At 39.3% G+C, this 20698-nt stretch overlaps 1 protein-coding gene across 3 annotated transcripts in view; it reads left to right on the top strand.

Moving 5' to 3' along the window:
- The window catches only part of LOC126281729 (caspase-1-like), a 161569-nt gene that overhangs the window by 92650 nt on the left and 48221 nt on the right, over positions 1 to 20698 (top strand). For all 3 annotated transcript variants that reach the window (XM_049980916.1, XM_049980912.1, XM_049980925.1), the window contains one exon: positions 6356 to 6642. In XM_049980916.1, the coding sequence (XP_049836873.1) occupies positions 6356 to 6642 (287 nt within the window). The remainder of the gene's footprint in view (positions 1 to 6355; positions 6643 to 20698) is intronic.

Genomic DNA, 20698 nt, shown 5'->3' with positions numbered 1-20698 from the left:
AGGTGACTGCATATGGCTCAGCGAGAGTGTCAGCCACAGACAGCACCTGGAAACTGGTCGTCAGACTAACCAGGGAGTCCTTACTTTCAGCCCCCTGGGAAGTCTTTCACTGCCTGCCACGCCTCAAGGCGACCTTCCACTCGACCACAGGTGTGGGGTCAACCTCAATTCAAGCAGTAACAGGGCGGCCACCAGTGCGGATCCATCGGCAAACTCCTGAGTCAAGTTGGACGTCCGTTGGATCCCCACAGCCGGGACACACTCACTGCAGCCTCAAGATGTGTAAATGAAGCCATGCCGTCTCAGATACCGTTTTCTAAATTTTTCCCACAGCATCCTACCGTCCCCTCTTCCATGTGTACGTGCCACAACTTCCACTACCCATCTTATTTGTTCCCGTAGTTGCTCATAGGATGTATGCAGCTTACTACACCGGATTCAGCACCCCTTGCCAAAGTCAGCTGAGTACTTTTCCCAAAGTTCTCACGTTATTCCGCATTTCCCTTCCGTTAAAAATCACCTTCAGCGCCACTGATGCCTAGTAAATATGATGAAATGCATATTGCAACAGGGGCTAATGTCACTCCCCCCCCCCCCCCCTCGGAAGACAACTGCTGCTAGAAAGCCCATTAAATATAACAAAAATAACGGAAAAAGTATTTGTGTTAAAATAAGTAATTCACTACAATCCTATATACGAGGTAATATATAAATATAAGAAACGAAATCTGTAACAAACACCACTCATATCCTTGATCTTAATATATATGGTACTTCTTGCATAGGCTCAACCACATTTTCTTGTCTCTTCCTCTTATTCCTTCTCCTCATGTTATTCTCTGACTCTGCCATAAAAACTCTTGAGTTCAGACTATTTTGAAAAGGTCGTAGATGTTCAAAATACCCTTCTTCTCGTTAACTAATGCTTTAGGTTGACTCGTGAAGTAGCCTTCACCACCTCATACCTTGTGATGAACTTCTTCATCCTCCCCTTCAGCCTGTGAGGGGCGGATAACATCACCCAGTGCCCTACTTTAAACTGCAGTCAATTGCCATATGTTTCACTGATTCCTCCTGCTTCTCTCAAGCCTTCTAATTCGTCTTCTGTACTCGTTCTCATTCTTCTTGTATTTTATTCTTCGTGTTTATGAAATCGAATGATGATGCTACCGCCCATACATCAAATCATAAGGGGATAACCGAGTATTCGAGTGTACTTTTCAGTTATACACGAACCTAAGATATGTATCCAAATCAAATCGCTGTGATGTGGCATCACATAGGACCAGCATTTTCTTGATTGTCCTATGAACCCACTACATTATGTCCTTAGTCTTTGCATGAAGAGTACTAGTTCTTCACTTCTTCACTTGCAACAACCAACGCAGCTCCTTCAATAAGACCAACATGAAATTCGTGCCATGGTTGTGGTCAGTGTACTTGGATCTCCAAACTCGATTATCCAGTTGTTAGCCATTGCATGTGCGGGTGTCACTGACAACATACCGAGGAAAATGATTTATCATTTTTAATACAAATCAGTTTCTTGCTGGTATATGATTTAATGGTTCCAGTACATCGATCCCAGGCAGTTTAGTTGATTTTGATGCCTTCAGTACCTCTGCAATGGCACTTCCCTCCGATTCAAGTCTGTTTGCTGCACACTCTCCAAGCAGTTCCTCATGGATGGATCCACATCTGGGTGATTTCATCTCAAACCATACAGCTCATGTCAACTCATGGTCATGAATTTCTCTGAAAAAATATATATTAGACCTCTGTATCGTTAAGTGTTAAAAAATAAAATGTATTAGTTTTATGTTAATTTTCGTAAATGTTATGGCCTTTTGAAGAATGTTTATTTTGTAAATTACTCTTATAACAGTAGAGAAAAAAAACTAATGAACCAAAAGTACTGGGGACATGGCAGATATTTTGCTATAAAGCTCCCTGTTAATGTCTTGAAATTTATTTAACCCATACACCTAAAGGGTTCCTTTAAATTACAAATTTAAGACGAAAAACGAAATTTAAATTACTTTTTCCAATTAAAAAACGTTTTCTTCTAATTTCGAAATTCACAGAACGCTAACTTTTCTGATATATTACCAGATACTACTGATGTAATTATAAACAGTATCTTCCCTGCTCCATCTGTCTGTATTATGTAAATATTTATTACTGAAAATATTAAAAAATTCATTTTTACGAGTTTTTACGAATTATTTACTAGAAAATCCACATCCGAAAACTTTTGAAAATTACGCTAAATATTATTTGGTTAATATGTTAGTAGTCAATGCAAACCAGTGGGCCATATTTTTCTGTGTAAAGTGTTAAAAAAAACTCAATATTCTGCATAATTTGCAACATTAAATTTCTGGTGTAAAATATGCGCTCTTCTGTTTATAACAAACGATTGAGAACTTGCACATGAACCGCTATGCATTGAGTTTTGTGTTTGTTTTGAACTTTTTGTTAGATATAGTGCCGGTGAGGAAATACAGAAGTGAAAGAGTGAGATGGGTGGGCTATGAAAAAAGACGCAAAAAGGTGGTGTTTAAGAAAAGTGAAAAACACTTCACAATTGTTGGAAGTCTGTCAGAGGTATTGCAGAAATATCTTGGTCCTCAAGTAACGCTATTAGCATTACATCAATTGTGCAGGAATTGCTACACTCCTCACAAGAAGAAATTTAGTGCCGACTCAGCTGGACGATCCCCATCACCAAAATGTGAAGAAGACATTGTAGAAGACATTGCAGATGTTTATATTTCTGGGTGTGAAGTTGTTGATGTGTTGAATGTTAGCGTTTCTTGTCTAGCTCATATTATACCCCACCTTAAACGTCCAGGAAAGATAAGATGCACAAGAAGAACACGGTATGTAAAAAGAAAAGTAGAAGGAAGTGAAACAACTTTGAACAGGCAACATTTTCAAAACTTTCTGAAGTGTATAATGTAGATGCACTTGGTGCAGACCCTGAAGATAGTGATATGTGCACGAAATGTGATGTGTGGTTTCAAAACCTAAATACTTCTGTCCCAGAAGCCACTTGTACTGAGAAGGTACAGTTACTGACACTGATACCAGGTAGCTACTCTAAGCAGTAGGTACCGAAATACATAGCCACTTCATCACATTATTTGATTTCAAAAGCTTATAAAATAAAGAATGAGAAAGGTATTTGAGCATGCCCATATTCCAACTGTGGCAATCCATTGCAAGACGATATGCTTACTTTTGCTCTGGAATATTACGTAAGTGATAACAAATATTACAACAGGCGAGGTCTTAACGAGGGTTATGTTATCTCTGTTAGTGAAAATGGTGAAAAAGTTAAAAAGGTAAAAAGACATATGACAAGATGATTCAGAAAAACATATCTCTTAATGAAAAAGGAGAACTCAAATTTGAAAATTGGTCTCACAGAATTCTACTCCTTACTACCAACATGAGTAAAATGCTAGGCAGTGAAAGAAGTATGCACATTTATTTACCTCACTAATTGGAAACTTGTTTCTTTCGCCATAAGTAGTGTCACAGAAAAATAGTACACAGAGATGGACCTGAGGCTCATGTGTATATGACAAGAGCCGCAAGATAAATGATGGTTTCAGGAGTATGTAATCTGTCCTGGTGCTTAAGTGATGATTGTTGAAGCATTACATCTTCAGGATCCTGCCAATGACGTAACCTATGCATTGTGGGACAGAGGAGAGTTGGTGAAGCAGACAGCAGGACGAGATAAGAATGTTACAGAGGTTAAGCATTGGGTCGTGAAAGGAATAGCTCACCATCCTTTTTGGAGGATTCAGAGACAGATCATAGCAGAAGTAAAATCAGTCACATCCCAGAATACTTATACATTAATTCTTCATTTCGACTTTGCTGAGAATTGGTCTGTTGCTCAGAACTAAATTCAAAGTTACCACTGGCTCACATCACAGGTATCAATATTCACATGTGTTGCTCACTTCCTTGGAACATCACACTGTTTTGCTATTGTCAGTGACGATCTCATTCATGACAGTGCACATGTTTGCTACGCTGTCGGCATGATAATTGATGACATAGTGCGGCGGCGCGGTTCTTTCCGTTCCTTTACGACGGACCTGCACCTACCTGAGAACATTGTCTCAACAGATAATCAGAAGGGAAGCCGAGTGAAGTCTAATGTACTTCGACGTGAACCGGGGTGCAATTAAAGTCACTAATCTACGTTTCGGGAGAAACACGAAATGAATGCTTGGAAATTTTGTCCTCAATTAATATATTCTGAAACTTAGGTGAACCAGTTTCACTGACAAGCCCGTGCTAGTCTTAACACAGTCGCTCATAATCCCTTCCATTCACGTTAGCAAGTTTATGGTGTTGCATTTCCCGAAAACGTAATACCTACAAAAATACTGATTGTTTTGGATTGATAATGCTCGCCAAATATGAAACCTGTCGGTACGAAAAGCAGTCACAGTTTTTAGCCACCGACCTGCTCAATACGCCACGCGGGATATATGTTTTTCTCGTCACAAAATTCACTTAAACATTCCGAATTTCTACACACACATCGGAATAATTATGCCGTCACTTTCCAACACTTTTGATGTATGAAACACTGCTAGATCCGGCAACTTATCATTTCCATCGGAACTACTACTGTACACGTCCGATCTCTTTCATGGGTAGGCTTCCACTCTTCTCTAGAATACTCTGAGTCCTCTCTATCAGCAGAGAAAGGTGCGAGAAGAATATTGCTTTACCATTGGTGAACAGCCAATAGCAAAACAACATTCAGTCCGCGCTTTTCATCAATAACCAATCGCAAAATAGTAAACCTCACGACTGCACTTTTTACCGACGTAATTATCTAATATACAGAAGTTTTGCTTATGCATAAAGTTATTTAATGTTGTTATTTATACCTGAATTAACTTTCCCTTCACCACCATAAACTTACTTTATAAATCTATTCTACAAAAATCCCCTTTGTCCACATCCATACTTCTTCGAAATGTTCCCACACTATATCCTACTAAATAACTTGTTAAACCTTAAACCACACTCACGCATCATTCATACTGCTAAAACACATTTATAACATTTTACATACACAAAAAGTAATAATAACACTTTATGAAAATACTAGAACAGTTTATGAAAAACATTCTATTACTTTAGTGCACTCTAGTGGTCACAATCAAAACTAAAATCACAGTCCCCCTATCCAATACTGTCCTCTATCGGCTGATACATAAACTACGTGCGCGTCCAGTCTCGCGTCACCGTCTGTCACTATCCAGCTCTGAGACACGTCTCCCACTTAACCGCCTCCAAGGCAGGATCGCTATAAGGCGCTACGCCTCAATAGCGGTGACTGATGGTGCAGCATGACCGCTTTCAGCTTTAAGAGCTTCGTCAACACTGTAGTACAGGAATAAAGACAACAAAATGGATAATTTCAGTAACAGGTGTTGGAGAAAGTGCATGTGATGTGATGGGGTGAACATCTTGCAACAAGATTTAATCTCCAGCATGACGCTGTTGATGCTATAAGAGATGCTGCTTGATTTGTACACACAGTATCAACATTAGTAACAAACATGAAACTCTGAGTTCGACGTTGTTTTCGTCAGTGATGAGTCTCACATTAATTTTTTGGCGTTCGTAAATAAGTAGCCAGACGACTTCATCATCGACCCCTACATTCACAACGTGTAACTGTTTGGTGTGCACAATCGCGAGCTGAAATAATGGGTCCACGTTTATTTGCAGAAAACGAACGGGCAGCTTCGGTGACTTCTGATAGTTATGTCCACAAGATTCAGGAGTTTTTCCTGCCAACACTCAACGAAACAGGCGTGGAAGATGCATGGTTCCAGCCGGACTGTGTCATGGGACACACAGCATGTGAATCAATGACTGTTTTGCGATAACTCTTACCAGGACATCTCGTTTCCTTGGGGAGGGATCTCCACTCGCCACCATGATCCCCAGATTTAGCCACTTACGACTGGCTATTTAAAATAATTTGTGTACAACGATCGCCCTAGGACCCTAGTCTCCTGGAAAACAACATTTCTGAAGCTGACACCAACATATCCGTCGATATCCTGGGAAGAGTTGAACGAAACTTCCTATGATAGTTCAGTTAAAGCAGAGTATTGGCAATAATGGAAACCTTCTGCCTCATATCGTCTCGAGAACTCTGTAAATACAAAAGCTGGATGTTGTCCTTGGTGCTATTCAAATAATTAAATAAGTATCTGCGTTACTTCTATTTGAATGGATTTCTAAAAAGATCAAGTTGCTTTGCTCTACAATGTACAAACACTGAATGACACTCAATTGGTTGTAGAACGTCCAAACGTCCGCGAGTGATGCAAGAGCTGCCGAACCCTGGCGTCTCGAAAGACGACGAGGAATACTTCATGCGTAATACTAAGCGTGGTTTGGCTCTCGTCTTCAACCATTATGAGTTCGACATCCGTGAGTACAAAGACGGCGAGTTGTACAGGCCGCCGAAAAGGAAAGGAACCAGCCGAGACAAAGACGCAGTCTTGGAGACTTTTAGCAAACTCGGCTTCGAAGTCATACCTCACGACGATAAGCGTTACGAGGAAATAAAGGAGATACTGGCAGAAGGTAAGTAAACATCTTCAGAAACATCGTAATTATTTGTTGTTGTTGTTGTGGTCTTCAGTCCTCAGACTGGTTTGATGCAGCACTCCATGCTACTCTATCCTGTGCAAGCTTCTTCATCTTCCAGTACCTACTGCAACCTACATCCTTCTGAATCTGCTTGGTGTATTCATCTCTTGGTCTAACTCTACGATTTTTACCCTCCACGCTGCCCTCCAATGCTAAATTGGTGACCCCTTGATGCCTCAGAACATGTCCTACGAACCGGTCCCTTCTTCTCCTCTCCCCGGTCCTATACAATACCCCCTCATTAGTTACGTGATCTATCCATCTATTCTTCAGCATTCTTCTGTAGCGCCACATTTCGAAAGCTTCTGTTCTCTTCCTTTCCAAACTATTTATCGTCCATGTCTCACTTCCATACATGGCTACACTCCATAAAAATACATTCAGAAATGGCTTTCTGACACTTAGATCTATACTCGATATTAACAAATTTCTCTTCTTCAGAAACGCTTTCCTTGCCATTGCCAGCCTACATTTTATATCCTCTCTACTTCGACCATCATCAGTTACTTTGCTCCCCAAATAGCAAAACTCCTTTACAAATTTAAGTGTCTCATTTCCTAATCTAATACCCTCAGCGTCTCCCGACTTAATTCGACTACATTCCGTTATCCTCGTTTTGCATTTGTTGATGTTCACCTTATACCCTCCTTTCAAGACGCTATCTATTCCATTCAACTGCTCTTCCAAGTCCTTTGCTGTCCCCGACAGAATTACAATGTCATCGGCGAACCTCAAGGTTTTTATTTCTTCTCCATGGATTTTAATACCTACTCCGAATTTTTCTTTTGCTTCTTCACTGCTTCCTCTATATACAGATTCAATAACATCAGGGATAGGCTACAACCCTGTTTCACTCCCTTCCCAACCACTGCTTCCCTTTCATGCCCCTCAACTCTTATAACTGTCATTTGGTTTCTGTACAAATTGTAAATAGGCTCTCGTTCCCTGTATTTTACCCCTGCCACCTTCAGAATCTGAGAGTGTTCCAGTAAACATTGTCAAAAGCTTTCTCTAACTCTACAAATTCTAGACACGTAGGTTTGCCTTTTCTTAATCTACCTTCCAAGATAAGTCGTAGGGTCAGTATTGCCTTACTTGTTCCATTATTTCTACGGAATCCAAACTGATCTTCCCGAGGTCCGCTTCTACTAGTTTTTCCATTCGTCTGTAAGGAATTCGCGATAGTATTTTGCAGCCGTGACTTATGAAACTCATAGTTCGGTAATTTTCACATCTGGCAACACCTGCTATCTTTGGGCTTACAATTATTATATTCTTCTTGAAGTCTGAGGGTATTTCGCCTGTCTCATACATCTTGCTCACCAGATGGTAGAGTTTTGTCAGGACTGGCTCTCCCAAGGCTGTCGGTAGTTCTAATGGAATGTTATCTACTCCCGGGGCCTTGTTGCGACTCAGGTCTTTCAGTGCTCTGTCAAACTCTTCACGCAGTATCGTATCTCCAATTTAATCTTCGTCTACATCCTCTTCCAGTTCCATAATATTGTCCTCAAATACATCGTCCTTGTATAGACCCTCTATATACTCCTTCCACCTTTCTGCTTTCCCTTCTTTGCTTAGAACTCGGTTTCCATCTGAGCTCTTGATATTCATACAAGTGGTTCTCTTTCCTCCAAATGTCTCTTTAATTTTCCTGTAGGCAGTATCTATCTTACCCCTAGTGAGATAAGCCTATACATCATCACATTTGTCCTCTAGCCACTCCTCCTTAGCCATTTTCACTTCATGTCCATCTCATTTTTGAGACGTTAAATATTTAAAAATAAAAATTTACGTATCTTTTCGAATATTGGGTTCACAATGATACCTTTAAAAGTGACCGTAATAGTTTAAAGACAAATGTTGATTTCTTTTGTGTTGGAAATGAAGTATTTCACCTTTGCCGGAAGAGTAAGAGCGTTAAATGGCATCGTTAGTTAAAGGAGAGAAGATAATGTACACAATTATGAAATAAAATCCTTTGAATCCAGTGTTTTCGAACGTTTTAAAACATAATGTAAAAGGGACGAATTCCACATCTAAGGATACGTAATTTATTGGCAGACTGGAAGTTTACCTTCGAGGAAATAGCATTCACAGGAAAAGGAATTTGTTGTTTTGAGTGTGAGGAATTACTAGGGCAGCAGAGGGGGACAGAAGTTATTGTCTTTGATTTAACAAAGGCCTTTGTAGTCAAACAATTTTGCATAAATTGGAATATCATAGGATAACGGAAAACCTTGGGCAATAGCTCAGATCTGGGAAGAAGAAAGCAGAAAGTTCTCCTCCAGTTTAACAAACAGGGAATAGATTATAATATGTAAAGTGGAAAGTTGCCACAGATTCTGTTACAGTACGTTTTTTTTTAAAAAAAATAATTGTATCAATGATCTAATAATGAACCTGAGATATGATTAGAAACACTTTCCCTTTGCAGATGACAAAATTGTTAGATGGAGAACAATATGTAAAAGATCTAAGCTGCTTACACTAGGCTTGTCCGCCCTCTTCTGGAGTGCTGCTGTGCGGTGTGGGATCCGCATCAGATGTGATTGATTGAGGACATCGAAAGAGCTAAAGAAGATCTGATCATATTGTATTACCGCGAAACAGGGGAGAGAGTGCTACGGATATGATACACGAATTGGAATGGTTGTCATTAAAACAAAGATGTTTTTCGCTGAGGTAGGAACTTCTGACGAAATTTCAATAACCACCTATCTCCTCAGAGTGTGAAAATATTTTGTTAGTGCCCACCTACGTAGAAAGAAATGATCATCATAATGAAATAAATGAAATCAGAGGTCGCACGGAAAAATTTAACTATTCGTTTTTCTCGCGCACTGTTCTAGAATAGAACGGCAGAGAAGTAGCTTAATGGTGGTTCGATGAAACTCCTGCCAGACACTTAACTGTGAATTGCAGAGTAATCGTGTGGATGTAGATGTAGAGCCATCTAACAGGTTAGTCAATAACATTAGCAGGTGGCTTCCAGAGAGTAAATTAACGTCGAACTACAACAAAAAGCAATGCTCTTCACTCCTGTAAGAGCTGAAATGTTTTGTCCCGTGGTGGTCACACAGTAAAGTCTCGTATTTTAAATATTTGTCACTAAGGTTAGATGAAAAGCTTTCTTGTATCACGTAAAAGAGTTTGTGCTACAGCTGGATACCAGTACTGCTATTTTCATGATAAGAATAATCTCCACTCTCTCTGAAGGCTTCTTTGCTTTGCTTACATTCACCTCATTATCTGTTACCATATTCTTACCCCAGAAGAATGATTTACGACAAATCTGCAGCGTCAGTTAGCGAGAATCATGTGGGCCAATAAGACTGTGAAATGCCCTCTTTCCTCTCCACTTTCGGCTTTCAAAATAAAAATTCTATTGCCACAGCTGTGATCAGGATCAATACACCATAAAACACTCATCGTTCATTGTCTGGGGCGGCAGGTGGAAATTAATTGTTATATATGTTCCTATTACATTTATTTAATGCTGTTGTTTGCCGTTCTCAACACTGGCTCTCTAACTACAATACTGGCAAACAGAAAGTGATTAGCAAAACGTGAAGTCTGTAATTAGAATTCCTAGTGCCCACTTCATCTGAGAAATACATTTATAGCTATAGCTTATAGCTCTGAGGAATTAGGAGATTGTCTGGGATTAATAATCAAAAGCCATTCTCTCTAAAATGTTCACCATATTCTGAAAGTCACAGACCAAAAGAATCCACACAATCCAACTGCCAGAGCACTTCAGAGTCTAATGCGCTGATACAACTATAACTGTTCAAATTAAATGTTTAAGTGAATGCTCACCATAATTTGATGCTAATGTTCATCAAACGCCACTCTAAATAATGGTAGAATGTCTGTCCTGCGGCGGCACGTGAAAATACGACATACGCAAACTGAAGATAGATCATTAAAGACATCCCAGAATTAACCCTTCACTCAAAAACGATTTCATGGTTATGTGTATCCCGAGTAACTTATTATGGCATCCACGGCTTTTTATAGAACTGATATTGACGCGACGCGACCCCCGGCACAGATGGTGCGCTAATCAGCATCTGGAGAGAACTGGGGCCTTTTTTCCTCACGCAGCGTTCTTACATATACAGCTGCGGTGCGGACGGCTAAGGGAACGCCTGATCAAATCCGCTCTCCTGAATAGCCGTTGGGCTAGTAATGCACCACTTTAAGTTATCGAATAAATGATTGCTTACTTTGCTTATGGCCGATGAAGCTCTCAATGTAAATGTGCAATCAGCACACAGGTAAGTAATCAAAATAAAAGTCTGGTGTGGCTAAGTCAAATATTTTGGGCGAGAGAATTAATTTAATTACACTACACGCAGTAGCCGAGCTTTGAACTTGCCCTTTGGAGATACGCTATCGCTATAGTTTTATAGTTATTCAGTTGAAACATCTCACATCTTTATGATTACAGCGGATCTCCCTTCTACTTAAATTTAAACATCCTAGCTTTATTTATTCGCCTCCTTAATCTATCTTGCTTCCTTAATTTTTAAGACAAAAACCAGAACATCATGAATTTCTAATAAAATTTTAATTAGCGAGATCCAGACTACTGTTTCTACTCAATTATTATGCGAAAGGACTCTAAACATAAATTTTTAAGTTTCTAGCTCTTTCCTGTTGCGCCAATGATTTTTACAGAAAAACATCCAAATTTCGGAAATGGTTAAAGTTCTTGAACTGATATTCAACACATATTGATTTAATATTACTCCTGACATGCTAGAAACGTTTCAGGTTATTTACTTAATTTTTAAAGTATTGCGCAACATTTATGACTTCAGAGCTAGTTACAGCGGACTAGGCTGGCACACAATGGAAAGACTAATGTGAATTTTATAAGTCGTGAGCAGGCTGCTTCCCTACATAACCCTCTACTTAATTTTTTTGAAGGTAAATGGAAAAAAATAAATTACAAAAACGGAAGCAAGAATACAGCTTAACTCCCTATGAAAATTAAAATTGAAATGTAAACATATAGAAATATTAAAAGAAAACTTATTACCTACTTCAATTATTTGAATTTCTGTGATGTTCATTGCTTAATAAGCAACATTATCATTCAAAATTTAAGCAAAATCAATTAAGCACTTTGGCATACATATTGCCTTAGACAGGCAAACACATAAAATATGTAAAATTATGAAAATCTTAAATCCTTTAAATACATTTTTAGATACACAAATTGAAAGAAAATAACACAGTTATTTATGATACATAAACAGATAATTATATCTTAGCAGTCTTTTGTAAACCTGAAAGAAAATTTCACAAATCATGAAAAATTTCATTTTTACACACTTGGTTGTAGCTGCTTTGGCTGGCGTTCTACACTTCCATTCACAAGGGTAGAGGAGGGGAAATTGCTATGGTGTGCATCCTTCATATTCACTCTAAATTACATGGGGAAATGGGAGGGGTCACTGTGAGTTGTGTCCAAGTCACTCCACGCTTTCACGCAGCTACCAGGCTGCCATTATCTGGTTTGTCCTGTAGAACAAACAAAAAGAGTTCCTCAGACTCTGTTCACTTAATATCTAAGGGAGGGTCACAATGAAATGGGGATATATACATTTTATCTTTCAATATGTTACTGGAACAAAATTAACAGAACTTTTTCAATTTCACTCTCGTGGTTACTTAACTGTCATAAAATCGGTAAACAAATGGCTCAAAACGCCGTTAGTCACGTACTAGATAAAATTTATGGTCAAGGCATACATTCATAAATCCTATTTAATTTCAATTTATTATATGTGGGCCGGAACACTGAACCAATGCTCGGTACATTTCTGATACATTTGTATTTTATTTACTTAACTGACTCATCTTCAATTACCTTATTCTTAGAGATAGTATGAGTATATTTGATTAGTAGTTGTCTTCTCAGCTTCTTTGTACACGTGAGTAACTTGTGGTAATAGTACAGTTCTGAGTGATCAAACCACACTACGTTTAGATGACTACTAAATCCACTTATTGGTCCTCTGCTGCTGTGTCAGTCCCACATCTGCAATTATGTGCTTACTTCATCGAAGTGTATTTATGCTGAGCTATAAATAATGTTTCACGTCAATTATGTTGCTAGTGTATGTACTTATTTAACACTCACTCTATTAACATTTAACACATAGGATAGCACATTTATTTCATATCTATAGTGTATTGCAGCTGATCAATTTGCTCACGTTGCAATCCATTTCCACTTGATTGAATGCTGAAACCACAGGTAGTCTCTCTCTACTAAAGTGCATTAAGTAATTGTGGACGAGCGTAATGCTACATTCCGTAAACCTATAGGACACCATGAGCTGCTCTGTCTCATCTAATATAATGGTATTTATGCTCGCATTCACGCCTCCAACTCATAACCTAAATATGTGTAGGTGTGTTTCGTCACACTACACCAAACAACGGCCAGCTCCAACGTTATAGATATTTCAGGGACGTGTCCTTCACGTCTCAACCACAAACACTACTCAATTCTATTACACTGCCATTCCTTGCTACACAACATGAGTTCATTCTTACAACTTATCTGCATATTTTTCAAAACACTAAGCAATCTCTTTTACTATTAATTAGTTAGCTCTACAGCATACAATAGGTTCACTGCCACTTCAGATCCTGCTTGTACACTAATTTGTATATCTTTCTAAATTACTGTCGGTGGACCATTTCCAATAAAGCAACAACTTTGTACTTATAATATTACCAAGGTTCTATACATACTTGTTACTCAAATACATTTGTATCTTAATTACATCATACTTCTCATTTATTTATGTCACTGTTAGGTTTGTCACATTAGGTATTTTCTTCACTAATCGGTGGATAGAATGGTTACAGAACTCATGGCTTGATAGCCATGACGGAAATTTTTTTGTATTGCAAAGAAGGAGTCGAAACTTTGGTGGATAAGAAAGATGAAGAATGAGTGAGACCTGAAATAGGAAAGAAGATCTCACCCAGCTGGGACTGCAGAGCTGCCTACAGAATTCATTCACTACCCATGACCTTCTTTAGGTCGATCACGTTCCTGAGACCTATTATCTTTTTACTCTTAGGTTACTCTAGGCTATATGCATTGGCATGTGGTTTTCCTATGATCCTGAAAGGTCCTTGGTATACGTTCATGAATTTCTTTGTTTTTGCATTTCTTTTCTTTGATTTTTCCTTGGTTTTGACAAGGGTAACTGACCTATTTGAAAACTGGTGGGTACAGCTTTTGCGTCATGACGCTTCTTCCTTTCCAATGCTCTTTTTCTTATATTTGCCCTAGCCTTTAACTTCTCCTCCTCTGTGGATATCTGCGTTAGAATAGGGAATTCTACCATATCTACAATCACATTGTGCGGTTCTTGGCCAAAAATCAATTCGCAAGGCGCAGAACCAGTTGAATCATGCCTTAAGTTGTTAATTACATTCTCAAAATACTTGATGTGCTCCGCCCAACTTGAGTGTTTCCGAGCACAATAAGTACTGCAAAGCCTATTCAATTCTCTCATAATACGTTCACTCATATTTCCTTGGGGGAAATACGCAGATATTTTCAGATGCTTCACTCCCGCCTTATCCAGACATTCCTTAAATCTATCAGAAGTAAATTGAAGCCCATTGTCTGACAGCAAACTCTTCGGAACTCCATCGTTCGCGAAGAAATCTTTTTCCAACTTTTCTACCAGCGTTTTTGCATTTGCTCTTTTAATTGGGTATAGCTTAACATATTTACTAAATCCATCCACAACAACAAAAACAGGGGGTCACCTACCTCTCGAAGCAGGGAGAGGACCAAACAAATCACAAGCCAGTAATTCTAGCGTTTCAGTTGGCTCTACTGAATGCATATCCCCTTGTATTCTGGTGTTAGCACCACAGACTTTCTGGCACACTACACAAGATGCTAGACGCTTGGCAACACGGCGGTACATGTTGTCAAACACAACTTTCTCTTTTAATTTTGCAATGCACTTCTTTGCACCATAGTGCCCATACGTCAGGTGTACATAGTCGATTAGTAAGTCTAGATGTTGTGAGGGAAAGCATAGCTTCCACTCAGAAACACCTACCTTTTTCCTCCTAAAGAGAATACCTTTATGCAGACAGTAGTATTGCGAAACCTTATGATAGTTCGCATCTCCCAAATAGCTCTTTACTAATTTCAGCTGGTCATCTGCATTTTGCTCACGTCTCAAGTTCTTAATCACCCTCTTTAATGCACTTTCTTCCTTTACTTCGTGCAACGCAAACATTCGTACTTCACTTAGGTCTGTTGCTGTAATTCCCGCGTCGTCACAGAGTTCCGCACTTCTAGATAACCCATCAGCGACCAAATTATCTTTCCCTTGAATATATCTAACCTCAAGGTCAAACTGCTGGAGATACAATGACCATCTTACCAAACGAGCATTCCTCAACTTACAGGTCTTTAAAAAGGTCAACGCCTTATGGTCACTGTAAACAATTATCTTGTGACCTAATAGATACTGCTCAAATTTCTGTACCCCAAATACAATTGCCAATTCTTCCAGTTCTGAGATCCCATAATTTCTCTCTGCTGCTTGTAAAGATCGACTTGCGAAAGCTATAGTCTTGTGCACTTCTTGCTCGTTCTCTATTTCTACTTGGAATATCTCCACAGCTATACCATAGCCACTAGCATCAACAGACATACAGAATGGTTTTTCAAAATCAGGATGATGTAAAATAGGACTATTAATTAAAGATTGTTTAAGCACCTCGAACGCCTGTTGGCATTCTGCTGTCCAAACCCAAGGGGTATTCTTCTTCAGCAGGAGGTGAAGACAGAGCGCATTAAAAGCCTGATCACTAACAAAACGCCTATAGAAGCCGAAAAGACCGAACATGGATCTCAACTGCTTCTTGTTTCTGGGAGCCTAAAATTTTTCAATGACCGCTAGCTTGCCTGGGTCAGGCAGAATACTTTTTCCACTTATCATATATCCCAATAAACCTATTTCCTCTTTAGGCACTCTGTCTTTTCTATCTTTAGTTTCATGCCACCTCTCTCAATAGCCTCTAACACTTCCTCTAATAAAACTATGTGTTCTTCCCAGGTAGGTGTTGCTTTTAACAGATCATCTACGTAGACAGTGATTTTATTAATTAAGGCTGGTCCTAAAACATGGCACATCACACGTACTAAGGCACAAACAGAGATATGAAGTCCGAAAGGTACCACACGGTATTGGTAACAAACTCCTTCGTACAAGAAAGCTGTGTACTTCCTTGAACTTTCCACCAGTGGCAAATTCCAATATCCACACGTGATGTCCATAGAAGTTAAGAATTTTACTCCCCGGAACTTTTGCAATAACTCGTCCATGTTCGGCGGTCTGTCACTTTCCGTAACCACTATTTCATTCAACCAACGAGCGTCCAAGACCAATCTGACACTCCCGTCTCTTTTTGGTACAGCAACAAGAGGATTATTGAACTCAGAGACCGCTTTCTCAATCACACCCCACTCTAGCATTCTCTGTATCTCCTTTTGAACCGCCTCCTTCCTAGCTACATGTATTTGGTATATCTTTCTGAAAAACACTTGGCCAGGTTTCACCTTTAACTGATATTCATAACCTTTGACCACGCTAGGTTGATTTGAAAATACCCTATGATGCCTTTTTAAAACCTGTCTCAGTTCTTCCTTCTGATTACCTGAAATTTTATCGATTTCCTGCAATTTAGCTTCTATTTTGTCCAAAATAATTGCATCTTCTTCTTCTTCTTCTGTGTTTAGCTTACTTTTACTAAAATTAACACCTTCGTCCCAATAGCTCCTATTTTTCAGAACTCGTATAGGCAGCTCCCACGTTTCATCATTAGTTACCACATGTTTATCAATAAAAGGTACCGTAATTACTCCGTTTATCGGCAAAACCATTTTTAACTGGCTTCTTTCAAAGTCAACAACACTCTGATATTTCGACAAGAAATCAATGCCAGTTAAAACCTCAATACTGAGGTTATTTACAATTAAGCATGGATGATCAATTAAATTACCATTAATATCAAAGGGCAGCAAAGCTCCTTGCTTCACCGTTTTTGACACCTTGCCAGTAGCACCAATTATTCTTAGTCCTGATACCCTCATTACTGTAAGCTTGTCTTTACCAGGTAATGCATCAAAGAAGGACTGAGATATCGCTCGCAATCACCTCACTTCCACTGTCTAAGAGACAACGTACATTGATAACCAACATATTCACTATTATTATAGGGTGGCTTGTTCTAGTTTGTATAGGTGGTTCCTCAAACGCATCCAATAGTTCCTTTTGGATTTGTCTCCAACTAAAGTGATCGACATCTGTCTTCATTACATTTAGGTCAAGGTGTGTAGGGGTTTCCTGAATTACATTTCCAGCTGCATTTTCCAGTCGGTCTATTAATTTCAAATCGAAACACAGCACGACTTCATTATATTTAGTTTGCTGAACATGACCCAAATTACTGTGGTCTGAGCGATTCTGCGCCTCCAGACCGGGCATAACACTAGTCACAGCTAAACCACTTTCACCATTATTGCCGGGTTCCTTCTCAAGTGACAACTGGTCACAGCTACTGGGTTCATCGACCCCCAACAGGCTATGCTCTGCATTCTCACTTACCTCCTGTCCTAAATCTATTAGTACAGTATCAACATCGTGCACAGGCACTTTAGACAAGAGCACATCATCCTCATCGTAAATATAACCATGAACTTCTTCTGCTTCTTCACCTGACAATTCAGTATTTTGTAGCTCTTCCCTACCGTTACACTGCTGCATCTTCTCTTTCTCTTCCCACTTAGAAAGCGTCTTTCACACGGTACCTATCAAATACTGTGAGTGATCTAATATTTCTGCTGTATCCTTAGATGCTACCGACCCCTCATCCACATGTTCAGTCTCAGTATTCTGATGTATCTTACCAATTACTGTAATGACTGGCTTAAGAAAAGTAACTGCCTGGTGAGCGCCAGTGTTCTCATATAAGGGAACTAGTTTTCCTGCCTCGGCCTACTACTGTTTCCTTTATTTCCATTATAGTTAACTGGCACAGCATTGCTTTCCGCACTGTTGTTACCTGCATAATTTTGTTTTGAACAAAATTACTATCATTTGGATGCCATTGTTGGTTCTGATAATTATTTCTCCAATTCCTACCTCTCTTAGGATGGCGAACACCTACTGTTCTAATGTTTACATTGTCATTCTGCTCGTTCTTAAAATTACTACTAGTGTTATTACAATTTCTGTTATTACGTGCTTGCCCCTCATTGGCAGCAACACGCTCTACGCGTTCCAAATATTCAATGAAACGATCCAGATTGTCTCTAGGAGCAGATATAATTCTAGTTTGCCAATACCATGGCAGTTTGTCTTCAAGACCTTGTATTATCATTTCAGGTTTTAGCTTTTCGGCCAAATGTGACATACATTAGATCCATGACCTAGCAAATACTTTAATAGATTCCTTGCCTACATTGAAGCGTTTTCCACTCCAAAATTCTCTCAACACTTCATTTTGCTTATTACTGGACCAATACTCATTAATGAAAGCTGTTTTAAATTCCGCTAATGTTTTACACTTCAACATAACATCAGCTGACCAACGCATGGCGTCACATGCTAAACGGCTTCTAATAAACGAGATTTTCTCTCGTTCAGACCAAGATGGTGGAATCACATCTGCAAAATCGTTCCAGAAATCTAGCGGTTGGATATTTTTATCTGGATCGAACCGCAAGAACTGCCGACACCCGATAAAAGCGGCGTTTGCAACTACAACTTGTTGCATACAACCATTACCAGAAGTTACTGAAGCTACTTTACTCTCAATGTTAGCAATGTTAGTACTAATATTTTCTACTCTCATTTCAACATTATCTACTCTTTGCACAATATGAGTAGTATCAGTTTTGATTGCGTCTACTTCTGCTTGACATATGTTTACTTTTATATTAACATCTTTAAACCCATCTGAGCACAGTTCAGATGCCGCCTGGATCTTTTCTGTTAACTTGTGCTCCAGCTTCGCATCTTCCATTTGGAAGTCTTTGCGAACCTCAGAAACTTCGGATTTTACTGTTTTATAACTTTCAGAAAATTGTTGAGCAACCTTTTTCTTAATATTCTCATGGTTGTAATCAATTTTATAATTAAAACTGTCCAGATCCTCTTTCGACTTATTGCAAGCAGCCTTGAAGGTATTGTCCATTACCTCCAATCGTTTATTAAAATTAGTTTGGCTGGCCACAATCTCATATATTAAAATCATATTAAATCAATAGCCCCAGTATCTATGGGTTGCTCACTAGCTGGTTTTTTATCACACTCAGGTCACGAAAAACTAGCTCCAATACCAGAATCATCAAAACGAAATGAAACATCTGATAGATCAGTCATATCTGACTTATCCTTTTTAAACTCTACCACTTCTGATGACTGTTTCGTTTTTAACTCATCAGATAAACTATCATCCAATAAATTAACAATTTCTGATTTCTGCTTTACTACAGGGGTCTCTATTACTGAATCATTGCCCCTTTTCACACTATTGTCAGGAGACAATACTTCACATTTCACTTTAACATTACTATTTCCATGCAGATTTACACTTGAACCGTTGTCTGAATTTACAGTTCCCTCACCAGACATAGGTTCTGATTTAAGTTTAACCTCAGTTTCTTCTGGCGGTTCCATCGCCAACAGACTTTTAGTGCAGGTTAGTAAAATTTTTAACAGCTTTCCACTTAACTTAGTTCCTTCTGCACGACGTATGGCGTTGCCGGCGCGGCGCGTTGAACTTCAGACGGCACTGTGTGTTTGCGTGGCCCGCAACTGCAGGCGAGGCTCCGGTTGCTGCGGTGAGGCGAAACTGGCTTCTCGCGATGCTAGACTCAGTGCCAGCTCCGTCAATCCAGATTAGTTGTTAATGCAATTGCGTCGTCCACATACACACGTAACACTATCACAGTTCTATTACTCAGTTGCGTGTCGCATTTCACTCCCGAATCCGAAAATTTAAAAATCAATTTAACTTTTACTCAGTTTCTTTCCTGGCCGATGCAACATATGTCGGGCGTTGGGTGGAAATTAATTGTTATACATGTTCCTATTAGATTTATTTAATGCTGTTGTTTGCCGTTCTCAACACTGGCTCTCTAACTACAATATTGGCAACCAGAAAGTGATTAGCAAAACGTGAAGCCTGTAATTAGAATTCCTAGTGCCCACTTCATCTGAGAAATACATTTATAGCTACAGCGTATAGCTCTGAGGAATTAGGAGATTGTCTGGGATTCATAATCAAAAACCATTCTCTGTAAAATGTTCACTATATTCTGAAAGTCACAGACCAAAAGAATCCACACAATCCAACTGCCAGAGCACTTCAGAGTCTAATGCGCTGATGCAACTACAACTGTTCAAATTAAATGTTTAAGTAAATTCTCGCCAAAATTGGATGATAATGTTCATCAAACGCCACGCTAAATAATGATAGAACGTCTGTCCCGTGGCGACACGTGAAAATACGACATACGCAAACTGAAGATAGATCATTAAAGTCATCCCAGAATTAACACTTCACTCAAAAACGATTTCATGGTTATGTGTATCCCGAGTAACTTATTACGGCATCCGAGGCTGTTTATAGCAACGATACCGGTGCGACGCGACTCCCGGTACAGATGGTGCGCTGGTCAGCGTCTGGAGAGAACTGGGGCCTTTCTTCCTCACGCAGCGTCCTTACATATAAAGCCATGGTGCTGACGGCTAAGGTAACGCCTGATCAAATCCGCTCTCCCGAATAGCCACTGGGCTAGTAATGCACCACTTTAAGTTATCGAATAAATGAATGCTTACTTTGCTTATGGCCGATGAAGCTCTCAATGTAAATGTGCAATCAGCACACAGGTAAGTAATCATAATAAAAGTCTGACGTG

This window comes from Schistocerca gregaria, chromosome 1 (genome assembly GCF_023897955.1).
Source record: "Schistocerca gregaria isolate iqSchGreg1 chromosome 1, iqSchGreg1.2, whole genome shotgun sequence".
Lineage (NCBI taxonomy): Eukaryota > Metazoa > Arthropoda > Insecta > Orthoptera > Acrididae > Schistocerca > Schistocerca gregaria.
Note: the sequence above shows the minus strand (reverse complement) of the source record. Positions and strands in the feature narration are given on the sequence as shown.